The sequence below is a fragment of the Gossypium arboreum genome, chromosome 3 (assembly GCF_025698485.1).
Source record: "Gossypium arboreum isolate Shixiya-1 chromosome 3, ASM2569848v2, whole genome shotgun sequence".
In the NCBI taxonomy this organism is placed as follows: Eukaryota; Viridiplantae; Streptophyta; class Magnoliopsida; order Malvales; family Malvaceae; genus Gossypium; species Gossypium arboreum.
Genome location: NC_069072.1, coordinates 7,100,451 through 7,121,926, shown reverse-complemented (window position 1 = coordinate 7,121,926; position 21,476 = coordinate 7,100,451). Strand labels below are relative to the sequence as shown.

Sequence of the window (21,476 nt, the reverse complement as noted above, 5' to 3'; positions counted from 1 at the left end):
TAATATAACTTATTTTAAAAATAGAAAAACATTTTTGTAATTTTTCTAACGAGTCCGTACTCGGTTGACTCTTGATATTAATTGAATTCAATAATTTTAACCGAGTTTAAATAATTATAATATATGAAATATATAAATATTTTAAAATAATGAATATAAATTATTTGTAAAATTTAAATTAAATTTATAATATATTGTAAATATAAATGAGAAACAACACAGAAATGATTTGAATTTAAAACTATCTGGGATTACAAATTCATTTAACTTGAAAAACACTTCTAGAAAAGTAAGGTTGCAAACATCTTTACCAAACTATCAATGAAATCATTGTACTGAACAAAAAATAAATCAATAAGTAAATTAAAATTAAAAGAAAAATAATAATTTTAAAGGGTTAATATAATTTTTACCCTGTATTTGGTAATTAGGTTTATTTTAGTGCTCGTAATTTTTTATATCTACTTTGATATCTGAACTTGATAATTAGATTCATTTTAGCTCATGAACTTGAAAAATATAAAAGTTTAATAATGTGACATTCTGAGATTGTGTCGCCTTATCACTTGAAAATTAAAAAATTTATATGAACTTTTAAGTGATTACGTGGTACAATCTTATAGTATCAGATACATTGTTCTAATAATCTGACTCGTGGTTGAACCAGTTAAACCATTAATTCTCGATATAATCTATTTGATCAATTCAACTACTAGACCAACAATGATTAAATAAATAAATAATAAATTGGTTCAACTTATTCAACTATTTGTTTTTGTCCAAGTTTAGATTTTTACTGTTTTCGAGCAGTTTTTGATTCAATCAATTCAACTCATTTGTTTGGACTAGTATACCAATTGATTCTCAATCTAATCAATCCAACCAACGAATTCAATCATATATCAAGAATACTGGTTACATCATCAAATTTTAATAAAATTTGAGTTCAAGGTCTAAAATGAATCTAGATGCTAAATTCATATACCAAAATAGACTTATTTACCAAATTCATATGTCAACAATTATATATTTTTAAAAATTTAAATAAGCTTTCATACCTTACCTAAAAATTATTACTATATTTAAATAATTAATAATATTTAATTTACCTCGAAATAGATCATAATTTTTAAATTTAATTTTAAAATTTACAAATACTTAACTAAAAATTTTAAAAATCATTTAAATACTTATATAATCATAATTATTTTAATTTAACTGATGAATATATTTATTCGAATAAATAAGTTAATCGATATGGACCAATTAAATTAAATTAAAATTAATTATATCAATTGAATTGAATTTTTTTATAATGAATAAACCGTGAACACCAATCCAATTTTAAAATCGTTAAAGAGTATAATTTTCTAAATAGAAATAACCAAATTCAAGTGAAACCCGACACCCCAAAGTTGGCCGTCCCATCCAGCCCCCAACCCACGTCGTAAAGCAAATAAAGTGCCTGAGCTCTCTCATGTAGTCAAGTGGGTGCTACCGGCCCGCCCATCCACTCCCCATCTTATTGCCCTTTCCCATTTTATTTTTTCACATTTCCCCTGCCCTGCCCTGGTATCTTAGTTCGAAATTTCACCTCTCCCCTAACCATTAACCAAGTCGAAGCCCGAGACAATGACACCCAAACTAAAAACAGGGAATTGAAAGTTCATAAAGAACTCTTCTTTGCTCACTACTGCCTTCAGGCTTCAACAAAGGACCTTTCTCTTATTTGCCTCTGCTTTTGCAATTAATCAATGCACCCTTCGCCCCTCTGCTCCGCAAACAACTGAGGTATTTTCTTTCTTTTTGCTTAACCATTCACTGAATTTCCTCCAACTTCTTTCTTTCTGGGTTCTTTTTGGATCCTTAATTTTAGCTGAACTATAATGTTACCCATGCATGAAGCTTCTTCCTTATGACAAGCGTGCAAGGTCTTTGTTTAATCTGTTTTCTATAAAATAAAAATGGGTTTTCTTTTTCTGCTTTAGTTTTGAATGTCATTGAGTGGAACTTTCAACTTTCAACTCTTCTTTTAGCTCTACATTGTTAGTGTTTTGTTTTGTTTTTTTTTTTCTTCCATTTCATTTCATTTCATTTTTTTATCTTATTTTGGAGTCAACAAAACAGTGAATTTGAGTTTCCTGTTTTCTTATTTATGTTTAACTTTGATTTCTACTATTCTCTTTTTTTTGTTCTCTTAACAAAATCATTCTTTTGTATCGTCTTTTTCTGCTTTTTTTTTTCTTTTCCGGTTTTTGCTTTATCTTCCTCTTATCGTTTTTCCCCCAACTCACAACTCAAAATTTGAACCATGTTCTTCCCTTTCTCTCTCTCTTAAAAATTTGAACTTTATCTTTTTGGGTTTTCGCCTGCTTAGCATTTTCCATTAATACCTTTTCTCAGCTAACTCTATAGTCTTCGTTTTGATCTCGCTTTAGAGTTCTCTTCATGAGAAGAGAAGGTAAAGCATCAAGAATGTTCTTCAATTTTAATGCTTTTTCATTTTGTTTTCTCCTCGATCTCTCACTCCAGCGATGCTAGTCGTTTTCTCCAAGCATACATAGGCCTCTGAGAGTGGAAGGTTTCCTTTAGGTGAGATCTTGGTGTTTGTTCTTCTTCTTTGTTTGAAAATATAAAAGGGTTCTCAATTTTCATTGTGATTTGAAAATGATACAAGAGAGAAGAATTCCATGGTTTGCTTTCATTGTTTCAAAAGAAAGACATCGTTTTCTTGTTTGATGGTTTCTATGTTCCTTGTTTTACTACTTTTCTGTCTTTTTCCTTTTTAGTCTTTGGATTAATTTGAATAAGGAACTATTTGGACAGACTTTAAGCATACTCTATTCTGGTGTCACATGGAAGATTATTATATATGCATTATCTTCAATTTGCTTTTTTTGATTTATTTTACATGCAGCCATTACCGGAACCATGGATTTAATAAATCAATTAACTAAATGTCTTCTTGATTTTATCAGCTGGTTTTGTTTTCTATATACGAGACCTTCAATGGATCATATATTTGACCAAGTTTTAAAGAATATTAAACTATACCTTGAGGTGTAAACTGGCCTGATGTGTGGGAATCTTTGGTTTCGTTGACCATTCCAGCAACTACATACCTGAGATCTCTTCTGGCTCAAGGAGGAACATTGTGCTTTTTAACTTAATCGGATGTTTTGTTTGTGGAGCTGATGAAATGGGGTGTTGTGTTTCCACTAGTAGTCGGAGTACTTGCAGTTCCGGGAGCCGTGGGGAGGCAGTTTCTCCTTTGTGTTTCGAGATTGGATTTTGTGGGACACAGAGAACTAAGAGAACGTTCTCTGATCATGTTATTACGCTGCAGAATTTACCCTCAGTACCCAACAGGATTTTCACAAATGGGAAGAGCCGAACTTCTTGCATATTCACTCAGCAGGGTCGAAAGGGAATCAACCAGGATGCCATGATTGTATGGGAAGTAAGTTTTAGATGTTACTTTGAATTTGAGTTCCTTACTTCCTTTGATTCTAAGTTCCCTTTAAATGCTCAATGTGACTGATGAGGTTAAAATTCGTGTAGGATTTCATGTCTGAAGATGTGACCTTTTGTGGTGTATTTGATGGCCATGGTCCACAAGGTCATCTCGTTGCTTGCAAAGTGCGAGATGCCCTGCCCCTTAAATTGCTATCCTCCATGCATTCATATCACTCGAGGCAAAATGGGTCCGGAGGAGCATGTTTGAAGGGGGATTTGAAGAAATCGGATGGCTCTCCTGAGGACAGATTAAATTGTTTGTGGAAGGAAACATTCATGAAGTCATACAAAGCCATGGATAAAGAGTTGAGATCCCATCCTAATTTGGACTGCTTCTGTAGTGGTAGCACTGCTGTCACTATAGTGAAACAGGTATGAGAGAATCACTGGTTTCTTCGCCTCACCTTCAACTTTTCTATTTTCCATCTAATCCATGTGGGTTGACTTCACTATTTTTAGGGCAACAACCTTTTCATGGGATATATCGGGGATTCTCGAGCGGTTATGGGATCGAAGGATAGCAATGGTTCAATGGTAGCAATCCAATTGACAGTTGATCTGAAGCCTGATTTACCAAGTACATTTGATCTCAAATCATATCCTTTTTCCCCTTGTGGGCGTGCTTAATCGGATGTAATATACTAAATACTAAATTTACATGCCTCAGGGGAAGCTGAAAGGATCAAAAAGTGCAAAGGTAGGGTCTTCGCATTGCAAGATGAACCCGAAGTACCGAGAGTATGGTTGCCATTTGATGATGCCCCTGGGCTAGCAATGGCTCGAGCTTTTGGGGATTTTTGTTTGAAGGAATATGGCGTTATCTCTATACCTGAATTTTCCCACCGGCTTCTTACGGAGAGAGATCAATTCATTGTTCTTGCCTCAGATGGGGTAATTCGTTCACCTTAAATTTTCCATTTATTCTTTATAAGTGAATTTGGTTTCCACATTTTCCAGAACACTTTAGGGACTATTGTTTATTATAGGTTTGGGATGTATTGAGCAACGAAGAGGTGGTTGAGATTGTATCCTTGGCTCCTACCCGGTCATCCGCTGCCAGGATTTTGGTGGACTCAGCTGCGCGCGAATGGAAACTAAAGTATCCTACTTCAAAAATGGATGATTGTGCGGTGGTTTGCTTATTTTTGGATGGGAAAATGGACACCGAATCTGATTACGAGGAACAGGGGTTATCATCTGCAACCGTTCAAAGTAATCATTCAGGTAATGCAATAGAAACTGATGATGGGCAGAAGTCGGAGCTATACTTGCCGAGGAATTTCACGGTTAGGTCATCTGAAGAAAGTGACAGTTACGGGAGATTAGCAGCAGAGTTTGAAGGAAATGTGGATGCAGTCTCGACAGAGGATCAAAACTGGTCAGGTCTGGAAGGTGTGACACGAGTGAACTCACTTGTCCAGCTTCCAAGATTTTCCGAGGAAAGACCAAACCCTTAACTTTTGGGTATTGTCTAGAAAAGAAACTGAACTGTTTTGCTGTAATATCCAAGGAAAAGAAAGTCCTAGTGAAATGGTGCCTATTTTGTTGTACATTTCTGCTATAATTAAAGAAATTTCTCAACCAAGGGGCTGGTGAGCTGATCTAACAAAATTATCATCACATGCAGGGTACAAACTTCTTTTTGGTACAACAACTATTGGTTAAGTTAGGTGTCCTCCTCATCTCTCTCATCAAGACACTAAATTAATATAATATCTATGTACAACCATTAATGAGTATAGTAATATCAGCCATCTGACTCTAAAGTTATTGCTTTCAATTGACGATGGCTCATTGGTTCTGCAATTCTGAGCACACTGAATCCCGAGGGGGAAAGGCCAAAGTCATGAGACTGTTTGATTGTTGTTTTTTTATAAAATTGCAACTGTTATGATCACACGTATTGATTTCTAGTTATTAAAACAGAGTAGATTAATAGATAGTCATTTAATTATTAAAATTTTTTATTTTAAGCACTTAAAATAAAAATTTTACAATTGAAACGCTTATTACATAATTTAATCATTTTGATTAGTCTGGCTAAAATCATAAATGATAAGTTAATGTGGCAATTAAAATTTGGTATAATAACAAATTTAACCTTGATATTTTCTTTTACATATTATATTAATTTAGTTATAATTCTAAAATTCAACTTTCAAAGTTTACAAATAACCTCAGTTTAATCCTAATTCTAAAAATTAAAAGAAATATATAATAATAAGTATTTTAAAAATATAATAATAAATTTAAATTTTATATTAATATTAATATTAAATAAATATAATTATATTAATATTTAATAAAATAAAATCTCCCAACTCCGTTATCTAGGGTAGGGGAGATTTTTATTTTATTTGATATTTATATAAAATTTAAAATTATTATTATATTTTTAATAAATCTATTTTAATTTTTCAGATCAGAATCAAATTGAAATCATTTAAACTTTGAGGTTAATTTTTAAAACTATGATTAAGTTGATAGGATATGTAAAAATTTAGGGCTAAATTTGTTATTATATCGATTCTTTTGACTGCTACATCAATTTGCCATTTGTAATTTTAGCTAGAATGACTAAAATAATCAAACTATGTAACGTGAGTATTCAATTATAATTTTTTATTTTAAGTACTTAAAATAAAAATAATAATAATTAAATGAATATCTATATAATTTATGATGCGAAAATTACATTCGACACACTTAGCTTGTGAGCAAAGCGGTATACTAATGTTTAGTTTAGTATTATTAGATTAGCCAATGATGTTTTGGCCGCCAGTTGAAGTTTTATCATGTATAATATGATGTATGGATTCAGTTTCAGATTGTAATTAGATTTATTTTAATTCAAGTTTAAATATATTTTAATTTTAGTTAATCATGTTCTTTTTAGTTGATATATTTTGATCAAAGTCTACATATATTTGATTTTTGTTTTATTATATTTTGTATTGAGTTGATTTTAATTATTGATCGGATATGTATTATTTATAATTTTACTTATATATATACTTGTAATTGTGTATTATTTAAATTTGTTTTAAAACATCATGTGGGAAAATATTTACGATATATAATAAAGAAAAATGTTAAAATATGATTATCTTTTATATATAAATAATGTTAAAATTAATCAAAATTTACAGAATAATAGTAAAATTTATTTATCAAACAGTAAATGAAAAGTTAATTAGCAAAACTATAAATTCGTTAGATAAACTAATATTAATGTGAAGAAAAAATATTTAAAAGTATGATAATAGTGTAAATAGAGTACAATGATCAATTAAGTTTTAGTTCGATTGACATGGGTATTATTGTCAATATAGGAAGACGTGAGTTCGAGTGCACTAAACACATTATTCTCCTATTTATGAGTTTGGGAGAGATGATCAATAGTTCTAAAAAGTAAATATGATCAGAATGTCTAAAAAGATTATTCAAATATATATATTGAGTGAACTACTAAAAACTATTCAGTTGTCACCTAACTTTTACAATACTTTCATTTTAGTTACCCGAGTGTTAAATTCCCTAACAACAGCGGATTGTGCACGCCATATCATCATTTTTTACTATTTTTTAGTCCCACCACTATTCATCTTCTTCTTCCTTAATCCATTTTTTCTCCATGCCACCCTTGAAACCCTAGGGTTAAGGAGGGAGAGAGATGGTTTTGCTTAGCTACATAAATGGCTCTCGACGAGTGTTTTAAAGTGTGGAAAAGAAAAAGTTTGGCTCGATCCAAATGAAATCAACGAGATTTTCATGGCCAATTGTCGTACATTAATAGGTGTCGAATCTACTAAATATAAATTCTTGCACCTAAATAGAATGTAAAACAATAGTATAAGGAGTAGAATCAATTCCATAGAGATTGAGATATCTAAAATTAATGTTCATTTTAACCGAAACGTGTGGTAGGTAGCTTTCATTCCCAGGATGCTTGTCGACCTATACGAAATTGATGTTCATTTTAAACATTGTTTATGAATAGTTTCAATTGATTTGTTTAAAGTTTTCAAGTTATATTAGATTCAGGTATGGTAAGCTATTTTCATTGTTAATGCGAATTGTTTATTTGCTTTAGGTATAGAGGCAACGTTTCCACCAAATTTTCCGAGAAGTTGCAGAGAGAATATTTAAAAGATTACTCAAAGTATATGACCACATTGACAGAAGATTGTGATTATGAGTTTGAAAGTAGAGGCTCGTATAAATACTTGCTTTAAGCATTCTGTTCTGTTGACTTTTGTTTCCCAAAGTCACATGTTCTTAATGGCATAAAAACATTGTCATGCTATGTAGGAATTCCTGTTGATTGACAAAGGAGAACTCTTTGATGTTGTGGATATTTTATTTCGCAGTTGTAACCAAATGAATATCCCTTCGTCCCCTTTTTGGTTGTTTGAATATTTTGGCTACACATACAGACTGCGATCCTTTGTCTTCCAGCGTTGTTATTTCATTAATAAAAAACGAAGATAAGTGAAGTTGATATTATTTGCGATTATCAATTTGGATCCTAGTTTTAGTTAATATTTGAGAATTGGACTCGAATTTGTGTAGAGTTTAAGATTTCTTGTTATTTTCCTTTTCTTAGAATATTGAGAATTAAAATTTTACTTGAATACTACTTATTTTGACTTAAATAATAATAATTTTAGATAGTAAAACAGATAAAAGACACTTGTAGTTATAAAAAGAAAAAGCTTAATTATAATAGAAAATAGCTTAATTAAAAATAAAAGAAAAATGCAGTGAAATTTAATTTAAAATAAGAAGTAGCAATTTAGAAAAGTTTATTTTATCAGAATAAATAAAAAAAAGCGAATATTTTATTGATTCCATAATATTATAGAAGTTAAATCAATAGAGAATATTCATCTCACCAGCATTTTGTAGGCATTAAATATATTCAGAAGAGCATTATGGATTAAAAATTCTTTGATTCTGATCACTAAATCCTTTATTTGCCTCCTTTTTAGTTAGTTGGTGGCTTTTAACAAACAAGTCACCAGCAGCTTTAATTCTAACATTATATTGTGGCTTGTCATAATTAGTGGACAAGAATCTGTAAGCCACCGTACATAAAAGTTACACGAAGGCACCGCAGTTGGGGAAAGACACGACAAAACAGCTTCAAGTTGTCGAGAATGGTGGTGGAGGAAGAGGCTAGGTAGGTATTATTATCCGCTAAACTGCATGTTCGTCTCCGAACGTATGTGTAGTAAGAATGCAACCTCAAATGTTTATCTATTCTGGTCATGACAAAATCTCTTAAATATCTAATCTACCATGCAAAGTTGTAGGGGATGATGCTTTGGTTCAAAGGAAATGGGATGATGGAGTGCACTAAGAAATGATAATAACCGGAAAATATCATAACTCACCGCAAAATCTCAGCCAACCCGACAACCCTAGCCAACCTAACCTTGCAATTATCTTCTAGCTTCTGCTTTTGCAACACCTTTCAATGGCTTTTTCACAATGGAACCCTCTTTTTCTTTCTTTTTTTTAACTCGCCGCCAAATGATCGACCAACTCCGTTAAACCTCACCTATAAGAAGCGCTATTTTCTTCTCTTTCAACCATCCAAGGACGTCCAACCCTATCTCTTCACTATTAACTCTCAAAAACCTTAATACTCGTCTGATAATGGCTTCAAAAATTACTTCCTTTCTTCTTGCTCAAGTTTTCGTCGTCAGCATTCTTCTTGCTATTGGTAGGCAGGCAGTTGCAACACGTAACATCCCAAGAAACCCAGAGAATGCTAATCAAGCGAAGCATCCCGAGTGGCTGATTGGACATGATAGCAGCGTGCTCATTCCAGGCCTTGAACCCAAAAATCCATATTGCGGCCGCATTGGTGGCTCAACAGATGGTGGATCTGGCTATATTCCAGGTGGAGACGACACGTTTGTTCCAAACCCTGGGTTTGAGGTGCCAATACCTGGCAATGGTGCTGGCAGTGCATCTGCAGGAAAGCGTCAACATCCTTGAACATTGCTCTGCTAAATGTGAAACTTAATAATGATATTAGATAATAAAGGCAATCAGTTTCCATACTCCCATTGTATTCAGTCTAGTCTATCATATTCTTATATTTAACGTGATACTAGTTTTAGATTGTCGTGTTTTAGGATAAAACAAGCGTGCAAGATGCAAATGTTTTTAGTTCATCATTGCCATCGAGTCCAGTGTCTAATTTGCATTTTCCGCTTGGAAAACTACTTCCCAAGTAATTATCATGTATTTCAGTGTGGAAACTAATCATGGTCTTTGCCTATTTACTCTGTTTTCCCATTTGACCATATTAGATCCTACAGTTTGCTCTTAGCTTGCAGGCTTAAATATAAATTGATTCGGTCATTTGAAATGTCAAGGATGATTAGAGTATAAACTTGGCCATGAGACCAGCATCATCGTACTCGACTGTGTCAATAAGGGCGATAGTCATGCTACTTATAGTTCATAAAATGCAATGAGATTAGGATAAATGCTGGTATTAAAATAAAAAAAAAAGAAGCTTTTTCCGTGTCAATAATTGAAAGCTTGGTCACTTTTATATGGCCATGCTTTTTTTTTTTTTGTCAAAAAGGTGACAGGATAGCATTAACAAAACTCAGTGAACTGTTCGAGACACAGTTTCGCCCCTAGCATTTGCAAGCAATAAAGGGGAAAGTGGAGAAGGGGAGTTACAAATACAAAAGAATTCATTAGGAGATAGCACATCCGATTGAGAGGAAGGCCGAACATTACTCCTCAAATAGGCAAGTGTATTCGCACATCTATTCCTCCTCGAAAAACATGTCTGAGGCTCTTAGAAGTCATATTAACAAGGAGCATCCTGTATTCATCGATTAATGGACATAGCAAAGGATTAAAATTATTCATACTAGACATAAAATGGATAATAATAATAGCAACAACTCCAATATCAATATATGTAACATTAAGATCTAATGCTAAACTAAATCCATCTTTAAGGGCTCAAACTTGAACCTCAACACAAATTGCCTTAGGAAAATGTCTATAGGAGCCAATCATCCAAATTCCCTCATGGTCCCGGATCAAAGAACCTATGCTTTCATATTTAAGGATGGGGACCAATGTCAGCAAGGGAGAAGGAAGAAAAGGCATTTCAAAAGGGACAGCTGAAGAGAATGCAAAGTCACATATCAATTATTGTCTTAATTACTTGTTGGTTTTTGTTAAAGCAGATTAAAAGAGTGGTTACCTGCAATATCAACAAAACTAGCAAGTAACAACTACTGGTACATTTAGAAATCCTCTACAAGAACTAAAATTTAAGAGTTTTATTTTTCGACCTGAAATAAATTTGCATTCTATTTTTAAAAACAAGTGTTAATTTGAAATATTTGCCATATTGGAATGAACATCAGGAGTGTTGTTCTAATAGGGTCGGAAGCGTGTAAATTATTGTACTAAAAAATTACACAAAGTTCAATTCCCAGGGAAGAGAGGTGGATCACAAGGATCTCTTAAATACCAAGTCTTTCCTTAGTCAGAATATTCCTTCTAACGTAATTTAATAGCACAATTAAATACTACTATTATACCCTCAAATATTGAAAGAAAAATAGGACAAAAGAACACAAGAGTTTTAACGAGGTTCGTAAATTATACCTACGTCCTCGGCACTAACACCGGATGATAACTTTACTATCTTCAAAATATTACAAACAAATAGAATTCCTTAAGAATTCTCAAATGGGAGAAGAGAGAAACTAAGAGAGAAAGATTGGTTGGGATGATGAAATGAGAATGAGAAGGCCTATTTATAGTTGAGGTTCAAGGACCAAACTATAAATAGCCCATTATCTCAAGGACCAAAAAAAAATTATCCCATGCCACTTTTCCAAAGTTGGTGGTTGTCATTTTTGATTGTCTCCCATTAATGTTAATGGCAACCATTATTAATTGTCTTCCATTAATGTTAACAATCTCCACCTTGAAGATTTGATTAGGATAATCACATCTTCACACACTTTCTTCAACTCCCCAAATTCGATAAAGCTATCTTTTGTAGTGCCTACAAATGCGCTCTCGAGCGCCATACACCTGAAGGTGCTCAAATTCTCAGGATGTTAATCAAGTTCAAACAATGATTAAACTTGATTGTTGTTACCACCTTGGTCATCATATCTGCGGGATTATCTGCTTGTCGGAATCTTCAAGTAGAATTTTTCCTTTTCAAAGACTTCCCGCACAAAGTGATATCTTACATCGATATGCTTGGTTCTTGAATGATAGACTTGATTTTTCGCTAAATGAATAGCGCTCGATCGTCACAATATAGACTAATGTGACTTTGATCAACTCCCAAGTCTTTCAACAATCCATTAAGCCAAATAGCCTCCTTAATGACTTCAGAATCGCCATATATTACGCCTCAGTAGTAGACACCATCATGAGATCGTAAGGTAGACTTCAACTCACCGGGCTTTCGCAAGAGTAAACAGATACCCGTAGTTGAACGACGCTTATCTAAATCACCAAAAAGTCGGAATCAACATATCCAACTACAAACCCACCAAGTGCTTCATCCTCGCTCAAAATTAAACCAACATCTACGGTTTTTGAAGATACCGTAGAATCCATTTCTGACTTGCCAATGTCCTTTTCGGGATCATGCATATACCGCTCACAACTCCAACACACTTGTGAAATGTCGGTAGCAGACACACCATCGATACATCAAACTCCCAACTGCATTTGCATATGGGACTTTTGCCATATATTCTCTTTCTTCTTCGCTTTTGGAGATAATTGAGCACTAAGTTTCAAATGAGAAGCAAGTGGGTACTTACATGTTTTGTGTTTTCATTTACACCAAAATATTGTAATACCTTTTTCAGATATTGCTTCGATTCAAGCAAAGCTTGCCTCTCTGTCTATCTCTACTTATCTCCATGCCGAGAATCTTCTTAGCCTCACCTAGATCTTTCATCTCGAACTCTTGATTCAACCGAGCCTTCACTTATCTATCTCTTTTGGCTCTTGAGCGATTAACATATCATCAACATACAAGAGTAGATAAATGAAAGATCCGTCATGCACTTCTCGCAAATACACACAATTGTCATATTTGCTTCTTGTGTATTCGCTTTTCATAAAGCTATCAAATCGCTTGTACCACTACCTCGGGATTGCTTCAATCCATATAGCGATTTGTTCAACTTACAAACCCAATTTCTACCACCAGATCTTTGTATCCTTCGAAATGAGTCATATAGATCTCTCTTCTAACTCACCATGCAAGAAAGCCGTCTTAACATCAAGTTGAGCTAGCTCCAAATTCAACTGTGCTACCAAGGCCAACAAAATTCTAATGGAGGAATGCTTCACAACAGGGGAAAATACATCATTGTAGTCAATTCCCTCCTTCTGAGCGTAGTCTTTAGCTACCAACCTTGCCTTGTAGCGAACATCTTTCTTGCTAGGAGATCCATCTTTTTTGCGAATACCCACTTGCATCCGATTGCCTTTTACCTTTCGGTAATTGCGCCAACTCCCAAGTATTGTTCTTCCGAGAGACGCATTTCTTCATCCATGGCGCATTTCCATTTGTCACTTTCTAAGCTTTGCATTGCTTCTTGATAAGTGACAGAATATCATCATCAACAACGGAAGGGCGAGGCCACCATATCAAGAATCGAGCAGTTTACGAATTTCTCTCCTTGGCCTTGCAACAAAGAATCGGTTCGGTGTACTTAATGGTTCTTGGGTCGAACCTCTTCAACCTCTAATTCCTCCATTGTGGCTGGAGAATTAGACTTATTAACTCGGGCAAATCCCCATCCGCTCAAACTCCACTGTTTTGGAGTACACTCCACTGTTGTGGAGTATCGCCGTCTGAATATCTTTATCTACTACCTTTTCAATGTGGCGATTCATCAAAGGTAACATCTCTCTGATGATCATTTTCTTTGTGTCTAAGCACCAAAGACGAAATCCCTTCACTCCGTAAGTGATTCCCATAAAGAGAGCTTTCTTTGCCCTCGGATCTAACTTTGACTCCTTCACATGGTAATATGCAAGGATCCAAACACATGTAAGGAATCATAATCAGAGCCGGTTTCCGACCATACCTCCATAGGAGTTTTTCTTTCTAATGCAGATGATGGCAAATGATTAACAAGATGGCCAGTATGTGTCATGACCTCAAATTTCAAAATTGCTTGCCCAACCCAAAGATTGGACAACATACATCGAACTTTCTCCAAGAATGTTCGATTCATACGCTCTGCCACTCCATTCTGCTGTGGTGTATCCCTAACTGTGAAGTGTCGAACAATACCATACTCTTGGCACACATCGAAGAACGGATCACTTCTATATTCGCCTCCATTGTCCGTTCTAAGCCGCTTGATTTTCTTGCCACCGGTTTTCGATCATAGTTTTCCATTTAAAAAACTCCAAGCACTTCATCCTTAGTTTTCATGGTATACACCCAAACTCTTCGGAAAAGTCATCAACAAAGGTAACAAAGTAGTGTTTTCCTCCCAACGAAGGTGTTTTGGAAGGCCCCACACATCTCGAGTGAATATATTCCAAAATACCTTTTGTATTATGGATAGCGTGTTTAACTTCACTCTCTTTTGCTTTCCCGAACACAATGCTCGCAAAATTTTAATTTGCAAGCCTTTGCACCTTTCAACAATCCTTGCTTTGCCGAATTTGCAAGGATTTTTCACCGGCATGTCCCAACTTCATATGCCACAACCGCATTGAGTCCAAGTCTTTGTTATTTGGAAGTCTGCAATGATCGCTCCAATAACTGTACTACCTTGGTAGTAATACAAGTTATTTTTCCCGATGCCCTTCAATATCACAAGTGCGCCAAATGTCACTTTCAAAACCCCATCTCTCATAGTAATAACCGAACCATTGGATTCCAAGGCTCCCAATGAGATGAGATTTTCTTCAAACCGGCACGCATCAACATCGCTAGAACTCGTTGATCCATCTTGATTCTTTAATTGGATTGAACCTATCCCAACAGCTTTTACGAGCATTGTCATTGCCCATATAAACAACTCCTCCATTTAGTTCTACTAAATCGAGAACCACTCCGTTTAGGGACATATGATAGGTACAACCCGAATCCAATATCCACTCATCCGAATGGAATGACGATGATGATGCAACCAATGATAGTTCGAGTCACCGGTATCATGCTTTACAACACAAGCATCTACAACACTTTTCCCTTATTCTTCACTTTGGACAATTTTTCTTCCAATGGCCTTTCTCATGACAAAAGGCACATTCATCTTTCCCGAGTCCGGACTTTGACTTTGATCTCCCTTTGAGTTTTCTTCCGAGTGTATGAACGACCTCGGACTACTAAAGCTTCAGATCTCGATTGAGTTTTTCTGTTTGTCCTTCTTTCTCTGTTCATAATCGTATAAGGCCGCATGACTTCGCTAGAGATATATCACTCCCGCCATGAAGTAGAGTAGTTTCTAGGAACTCAAACTCCTCGAAAGTGACCCCAACAAAGATCAAAGCCAAATCTTCATCTTTGAATGTCTCATCCATATTCAAAGAAATCGGTGACTAACGATTAAATTTGGTGATGTGATCATTCATTGTGGTACTTGGGACGTATGTGAAGCGAAATGTCTTTTCTTCAAGTGGAGCTTATTTTGACTGCTTTTCTTCAAAAATTTTCTTCAAGTGCCACCCACAACTTATTTGCGAAGTCTCCTTTGAAAAGCATACCTCTGCTCTCGAGAAAGGCATGATCGAATTGTGCCACATGCCAACCGATTGATCGCTTTCCAATCTTTCTCCTGTACATCATCTGGTTTCTCTTCATCAATGGCAATGTCTAGACCTCGCTGAAAAAGGGCATCTAGAACCTCACTTTGCCACATACCAAAATGGCCCGTGCCATCAAAGATCTCCACGGCCAATCTTGCATTTGCAATTGTCGGTCTTGTCCATATGGATGATGTTGAAGCTCCTACACCGACCGTTTTCTCCATAATCTTTCAATATACCTAAAGAAATCTTTTCTGATGTGGAAGATCAGTTTAAACTGCAACCACAGAGCATACTACGATTAACCTTCGGCTCTTGATACCACTTGTTTTTCTAATAGGGTCGGAAGCGTGTAAATTATTGTACTAAAAAATCACACAAAGTTCAATTCCCAGGGAAAAGAGGTGGATCACAAGGATCTCTTAAATACCAAGTCTTTCCTTAGTCAGAATATTCCTTTTAACGTAATTTAATAGCACAATTAAATACTACTATTATACCCTCAAATATTGAAAGAAAAATAGGACAAAAGAACACAAGAGTTTTAACGAGGTTCGTAAATTATACCTACGCCCCTGCACTAACACCGATGATAACTTTACTATCTTCAAAATATTACAAACAAATAGAATCCCTTAAGAATTCTCAAATGGGAGAAGAGAGAAAACTAAGAGAGAAAGATTGGTTGGGATGATGAAATAAGAAATGAGAAGGCCTATTTATAGTTGAGGTTCAAGGACCAAACTATAAATAGCCCATTATCTCAAGGACCAAAAAAAATTATCCCATGCCACTTTTCCAAAGTTGGTGGTTGTCATTTTTGATTATCTCCCATTAATGTTAATGGCAACCATTATTAATTGTCTTCCATTAATGTTAACAAGGAGGTCTTGAAACAATTAAATCAAACTTATCCCCTAGGACTATTGACAGTAAAATTGCATCCATCATTCCCCTGATACAGAAATTAATGTCAGCATGTTTCCCCTGAGACAAAAGATTAAGCAACAAAAAAAAAAAAATTGGTATGACGAAAAAAAGTTCATCTACACATTTTTTGAAAAATATATATATATATATAGTAAAAGTGACTAACTTGACAAGAATATAATAGTATAGGGACCTAATGTAGAGATTTCCATTTTTCTTTTACTTTCATTAAATCCAAAAACCTTAGCTGCCAGTTCCCTTGCAAATCAGCACCGAAAAACCCTGATGAGAAGAACCCTAGTGAAATCCCCGATTTTTTTCTCTATCTCTCGTCTCCAATCTCCACCTCTGTCTAGTCCCTATAGAAATGTTGACCCACTGCCAAATTCTCCCAAACTGTCATCCAACTCACTCTCTATTTCTTTCTCCAGGTTCATGTTTACTCCCAGTTATGTTCCTCCTCCCGAGTGGATAGAGCCCTTCATTAATCTCTCTGGTTTATCCTCAACTAATCCTCAAGACTTACAACCATCTCCTTGGGTAAGCCAAATTCTCAATCTTTTAGATGGTTCTTCTAACATGGAATCAAATTTAGACTCTTTCTGCCACAAGTTCTTGATCAGGTTGTCTCCGAATTTTGTTTCTTTTGTTTTGTCGTCTGTCGAGATTCAAAACAAACCCGATGTTGCTTTGAGGTTCTTTACATGGGCTGCTAAGCAAAAGAAATATACCCATAAGCTGGAATGTTATGTCTCTTTAATAAATGTTTTAGCATTAGCAAATGATTTGGTTAAAGTTAGATATTTGTTTGGTCAACTTAAGGAACTGGGGTTTGTATTGACAATGTCATCTGCAAATTCTTTGATTAAGAACTTTGGGGAACTTGGGATGGTTGAAGAGTTATTGTGGGTGTGGCGAAGAATGAAAGAGAATGGAATTGAACCTAGTTTATATACATTTAATTTTTTACTTAACGGATTGGTTAATTCAATGTTTATTGAATCTGCAGAGCGGGTTTTTGAGGTAATGGAGAATGGTAAAATTAGACCTGATGTTGTGAGTTACAATACCATGATTAAGGGATACTGTAAGGCAGGAAAAACTCAGAAAGCAATGGAATTATTACGAGTTATGGAGTCGATAAATTTGGAGCCAGATAAGATTACTTATATGACATTGATGCAGGCATGTTATTCAGAGGGGATCTTTGATTCTTGTTTGGCTCTGTATCATGAAATGGGGGAGAAAGGATGTGAAGTTCCACCTCATGCATATAGTTTAGTTGTTGGAGGACTCTGTAAAGAAGGGAAATGCCTTGAAGGATATGTTGTTTTTGAGAATATGATTCGGAATGGGCTTAAAGCAAATGTGGCAGTTTATACAACTTTGATAGATGCATTTGCAAAATGTGGAAAGATGGAAGAGGCACTAGAGCTATTTGAGAGGATGAAAACTGATGGGCTTGAACCAGATGAGGTTTCATATGGGGTCATTGTTAATGGTTTGTGTAAGAGTGGAAGATTAGATGAGGCTATGGAGTATCTCAGGTTTTGTCGTGCTAATGAAGTGGCAGTCAATGCCATGTTTTATTCGAGTCTCATTGATGGGTTGGGTAAGGCTGGTAGAGTAGATGAAGCTCAGAAGCTTTTTGAAGAGATGGTTGAGAAAGACTGCCCACGGGATTCATATTGTTACAATGCCCTTATCGATGCCCTTGCAAAGTGTGGGAGGGTCAATGAAGCATTAACGCTGTTTAACAGGATGAAGGATGAAGGATGTGATCAGACGGTTTATACATACACAATTCTCATAAGTGGACTGTTCAGGGAGCGTAAGAATGAAGAGGCAATGAAGCTCTGGGATATGATGATTGATAAAGGTATCACACCAACTGCAGCTTCTTTTAGGGCTCTCTCAATTGGGCTTTGTCTATCAGGCAAGGTAACAAGGGCCTGCAAGATTTTGGATGATCTAGCACCTATGGGTGTTATTCCTGAGACAGCTTTTGAAGATATGATCTATGTGCTGTGCAAAGCAGGCCGTGTCAAGGAGGCCTGCAAGCTGGCTGACGGTATCGTTGATAGGGGTAGAGAAATACCTGGAAGAATCCGAACTGTTCTTATCAATGCCTTGAGAAAAGCAGGCAATGCAAATTTGGCCATGAAGTTAATGCATAGTAAGATTGGTATAGGTTATGATCGAGTCGGTAGCATTAAAAGGCGAGTGAAATTCCGGATTCTTCTCGAAATTTGAAAGTTCTGTGCCTTTATTCCTTACCATATAATACCATCTTAACTCGCAGACATGATCATGAGATATGCTTCATCCATGCCCTTCTTGTAGAAAAGCATCTGTATAACCACCTGAAATTTATGCAAGAACTATCCTTTGCTGGTTCACTCATCCAGATAGCAGAAAATAACTTATTCTGCCGGCTACCAGGAGCACCCATCATGTAATCTCCGGGCATGCAGACAAGGTATGTAGTTGGTCACTCCCTTAGAACTAGTATATAAAAAATCTTCAGAAATTTGCCCATGTTCACAACAGTACCCCTTTCCGAAATTGCCATATATGTATACAAAGAGTTTGGAGATTTGAAATTTTACATGGCAGGTCTCTGTATCAAAAGACATATTATCTCAGAATAAAGAAAAAATAGGAATGCCATCAAGGACCACATATAACACAAATGAAGATATCACCTTACCCAATTTGTAGTTGGTTCTCTTGTCTTCCTTTTAGAATCTTCAAGAAAGGTTCATTTTAAATTTCATTTGTATTTAAATTAATGAGCTGAAAGGATTTCATTGACATCCATTAGCATATTTCAATAGTATATGGGGCATGTATTATACGTGATTTTTACAGAACAAATTAATGAGCTGAAAGGATATATTTCAATTTTTAGTCTATCATGTTTTGTATTAAGTTGATTCTGATTCTAGTACGTGATTTTTACAAAAAATTAAATATATGATAATTTGTTTTTTTAAAGTGTTTTGGATAGGGTTGGAAAACTCAGGTCGATTGTTGGCAGTGTATTCGACTCTTGGTTGACAACTATTAAGTGGTAGTTAAAAAAAACTTAGGATGGAAACCAAAAGTAAGTAACTAGACATACTTCCTTGAAGATAATCTATCGGCCAAAAGGGAATGGCATTCGGCAATGGTTAAAAGAAAATGTTAGTTCGATAATCTATGAAAATGAAAATGAATCTGTCTCATGAAACCAAAAGGAGGCTAACTTTATATATATACATTTATAAAATGCAGTACTCATCAAACAATGCTTTGTAAATTATACATGTTTAATCTTCAAGTAATAATGATTGAAAATTGATAAAAGATATATCAGTATATAGTAGCTATAGTGGGTGGAATATCTGTACTCATTGTGTAAATTATACCGTAAGGGAGGGATGGTAGGAATGATGATACATAATTTCTGGATGGTTTCCGCTTCAAGGCAAAAAAGATAATTTGCATGGAATAACAATAATTCCATGGGTAACATAAACAACACGAGCTAAAATATCTGATGAATCAAGATAGGAAAAAGGTACGATTCTTTTGGCATCCCTCTTTTCCATAAAAGTTAGGCCATGGATAATATCAGATACATTCAAACCCTATGACGACAATACAAGAAAAAACTTAGATATTTTCCCCATCATATCCCAATCCTCCTTGTCTACCACGTTCTCCTTGACTTTGACGCCTATCCTTCTCTTGGTTTCATCCCCCATTATCCCTATATACTCCCATTTATGCCACACCTTCCAATTCCCCCCCTTCACTTCACGTTTACCACCTCCAAACCTAATTATCGCTAGTTCATGGATTCTGTTTCCCCTCTGCCCTCTCCTTCCTCTGTCACCAATTATCGCATCTACACTTCATTTTGTTCCAATGATTTATTGCCCACTCCAAACATGTCCAATTGGATAGAGTGCTACGACCCTACCACCAACTCTTGGCATCGCGTGTGCAGAATTCCCGAGCTGCTTCAGAACCATGTGCGAAGAGATTTTGCCATGGTCTCCATCGGTGACTCCATCTACATTATTGGCGGAAGGCTTTGCCACAGGGCTCCAAGCCATCATGAGCCTTACGAAATTGTCCAGGATGATCTTGAGGTCTTATCCTCTGTCATACGCTACGATGTGTGCAGTGGCGTGTGGTCTAAGTGTGCGCCACTCGCCGTCCCACGTTTTGATTTTGCATGTACCGTGTGCGACAACAAAATCTACGTGGCAGGTGGACAGTGCACATTAGGTGTCGCACGTGGCACCTCCTCAGCTGAGGTGTACAACCCGATGCTGGATGAGTGGAAGCCATTGCCTGACATGAACGTGATGAGGTACAAATGCGTGGGAGTGACATGGCAAGGGAAAATCCACGTGATAGGAGGATTTGCTGAGAAGGCAGATTTGGATAAGCTGCCATGGAACACCATCGGAAGATGTTCGGCTGAGGTGTACAATTCGGACAACGCCAAGTGGGATCTGGTAATGGGAATGTGGCAATTGGACGTGCCACCAAATCAAATCGTGGCAGTTGATGAAAAGCTTTACAGCTCAGGGGATTGTCTAAATGCATGGAAAGGTCACGTCGAGGAGTACGATGGGAAATTTTGGAATGAAGTAGAGGGGTCACACCTGGAAACATTATCATCGCCAAATTCAGTGTGGGACGCAAACTGGCCTCCAGCCAAACGAATTTACATAACAATGGCAGCAATTGGGAGTAAGCTGTTTTTCTTGGCGGGATATAGGAAGCCAGGGGAGACGTCGAGGTTGATGTCCGTAGTACACGTGTTCGATACATGGGCGAAAAGGGATGGAGGGAGGAGTTTAGAGCCTACGGAAGAGGAAGGAGAAAAGGAGCTTTGCTCTCATGCCTGCGTTGTCTTTCTTCCCAACAATTAATACTATACTATTCAATCATTCATATTCCATTATTGTTTGTTGTTGTTAACCTTTCAGAAAATTTCTACTTTGTATTTCGGGTTTTTTCTTCTTTTTTTCCTTTTGGTTGGCTTGTGATTAAATTTTCAGTCTTTTTAGCATTTGTTATAAGAGATGATTTGTGATGTTTCTGTGTGGGCGATATAAAGATTTATAATATAATTGTAGATGATTTTTTTTAATCAATGGATGGTAGATGAGTTTTTTACCCAAAATCCTTTTTTTGGTTTGGATGATATAAATGATTGAAATATGATCCAATGT

The 21,476-nt window shown here is 35.7% G+C and overlaps 4 protein-coding genes across 7 annotated transcripts; all 4 read left to right on the top strand.

The window, feature by feature from the left end:
* The first annotated feature begins 1,397 nt into the window (after positions 1–1,397).
* LOC108474438 (probable protein phosphatase 2C 52) lies at positions 1,398–5,097 on the top strand. Of its 3 annotated transcripts, XM_053025481.1 has the most exons (7): positions 1,398–1,791; positions 2,533–2,592; positions 2,979–3,460; positions 3,562–3,888; positions 3,976–4,093; positions 4,184–4,407; positions 4,503–5,097. In XM_053025481.1, exons 3-7 carry the CDS (start codon positions 3,200–3,202, stop codon positions 4,971–4,973), a joined length of 1,401 nt encoding a protein of 466 aa, XP_052881441.1. In that variant the 5' UTR covers positions 1,398–1,791; positions 2,533–2,592; positions 2,979–3,199; the 3' UTR covers positions 4,974–5,097. The 3 variants fall into 3 exon arrangements, with proteins under 3 accessions (XP_052881441.1, XP_052881442.1, XP_017631846.1); XM_053025482.1 differs by lacking the exon at positions 2,533–2,592 and having other exon boundaries at positions 3,112–3,460; XM_017776357.2 differs by lacking the exon at positions 2,533–2,592.
* Positions 5,098–8,496: 3,399 nt separating this feature from the next.
* On the top strand, positions 8,497–9,672 carry LOC108475026 (putative cell wall protein). Of its 2 annotated transcripts, none has more exons than XM_053026200.1 (2): positions 8,497–8,698; positions 8,832–9,672. In XM_053026200.1, exon 2 carries the CDS (start codon positions 9,178–9,180, stop codon positions 9,520–9,522), a length of 345 nt encoding a protein of 114 aa, XP_052882160.1. In that variant the 5' UTR covers positions 8,497–8,698; positions 8,832–9,177; the 3' UTR covers positions 9,523–9,672. The 2 variants fall into 2 exon arrangements, with proteins under 2 accessions (XP_052882160.1, XP_052882159.1); XM_053026199.1 differs by having other exon boundaries at positions 8,826–9,672.
* A 6,821-nt stretch (positions 9,673–16,493) lies between these two features.
* LOC108474420 (pentatricopeptide repeat-containing protein At1g03560, mitochondrial) lies at positions 16,494–19,239 on the top strand. Its single transcript, XM_053025480.1, has 2 exons — positions 16,494–18,721; positions 18,859–19,239. Exon 1 carries the CDS (start codon positions 16,528–16,530, stop codon positions 18,493–18,495), a length of 1,968 nt encoding a protein of 655 aa, XP_052881440.1. The 5' UTR covers positions 16,494–16,527; the 3' UTR covers positions 18,496–18,721; positions 18,859–19,239.
* Positions 19,240–20,081: 842 nt separating this feature from the next.
* LOC108475025 (uncharacterized) lies at positions 20,082–21,173 on the top strand. The gene has a single exon (XM_017777041.1). It carries the CDS (start codon positions 20,082–20,084, stop codon positions 21,171–21,173), a length of 1,092 nt encoding a protein of 363 aa, XP_017632530.1.
* The last annotated feature ends 303 nt before the right edge of the window (positions 21,174–21,476 follow it).

Coding starts and splice junctions, on each gene's coding strand:
- LOC108474438 (XM_053025482.1), top strand. CDS start 3,200: ATGGGGTGTTGTGTTTCCACTAGTAGTCGGAGTACTTGCAGTTCCGGG. Junction 4,094..4,183: donor TCTGAAGCCTGATTTACCAA/GTACATTTGATC, acceptor TACATGCCTCAG/GGGAAGCTGAAAGGATCAAA. Junction 4,408..4,502: donor TTGTTCTTGCCTCAGATGGG/GTAATTCGTTCA, acceptor TGTTTATTATAG/GTTTGGGATGTATTGAGCAA.
- LOC108475026 (XM_053026200.1), top strand. CDS start 9,178: ATGGCTTCAAAAATTACTTCCTTTCTTCTTGCTCAAGTTTTCGTCGTC.
- LOC108474420 (XM_053025480.1), top strand. CDS start 16,528: ATGAGAAGAACCCTAGTGAAATCCCCGATTTTTTTCTCTATCTCTCGT.
- LOC108475025 (XM_017777041.1), top strand. CDS start 20,082: ATGGATTCTGTTTCCCCTCTGCCCTCTCCTTCCTCTGTCACCAATTAT.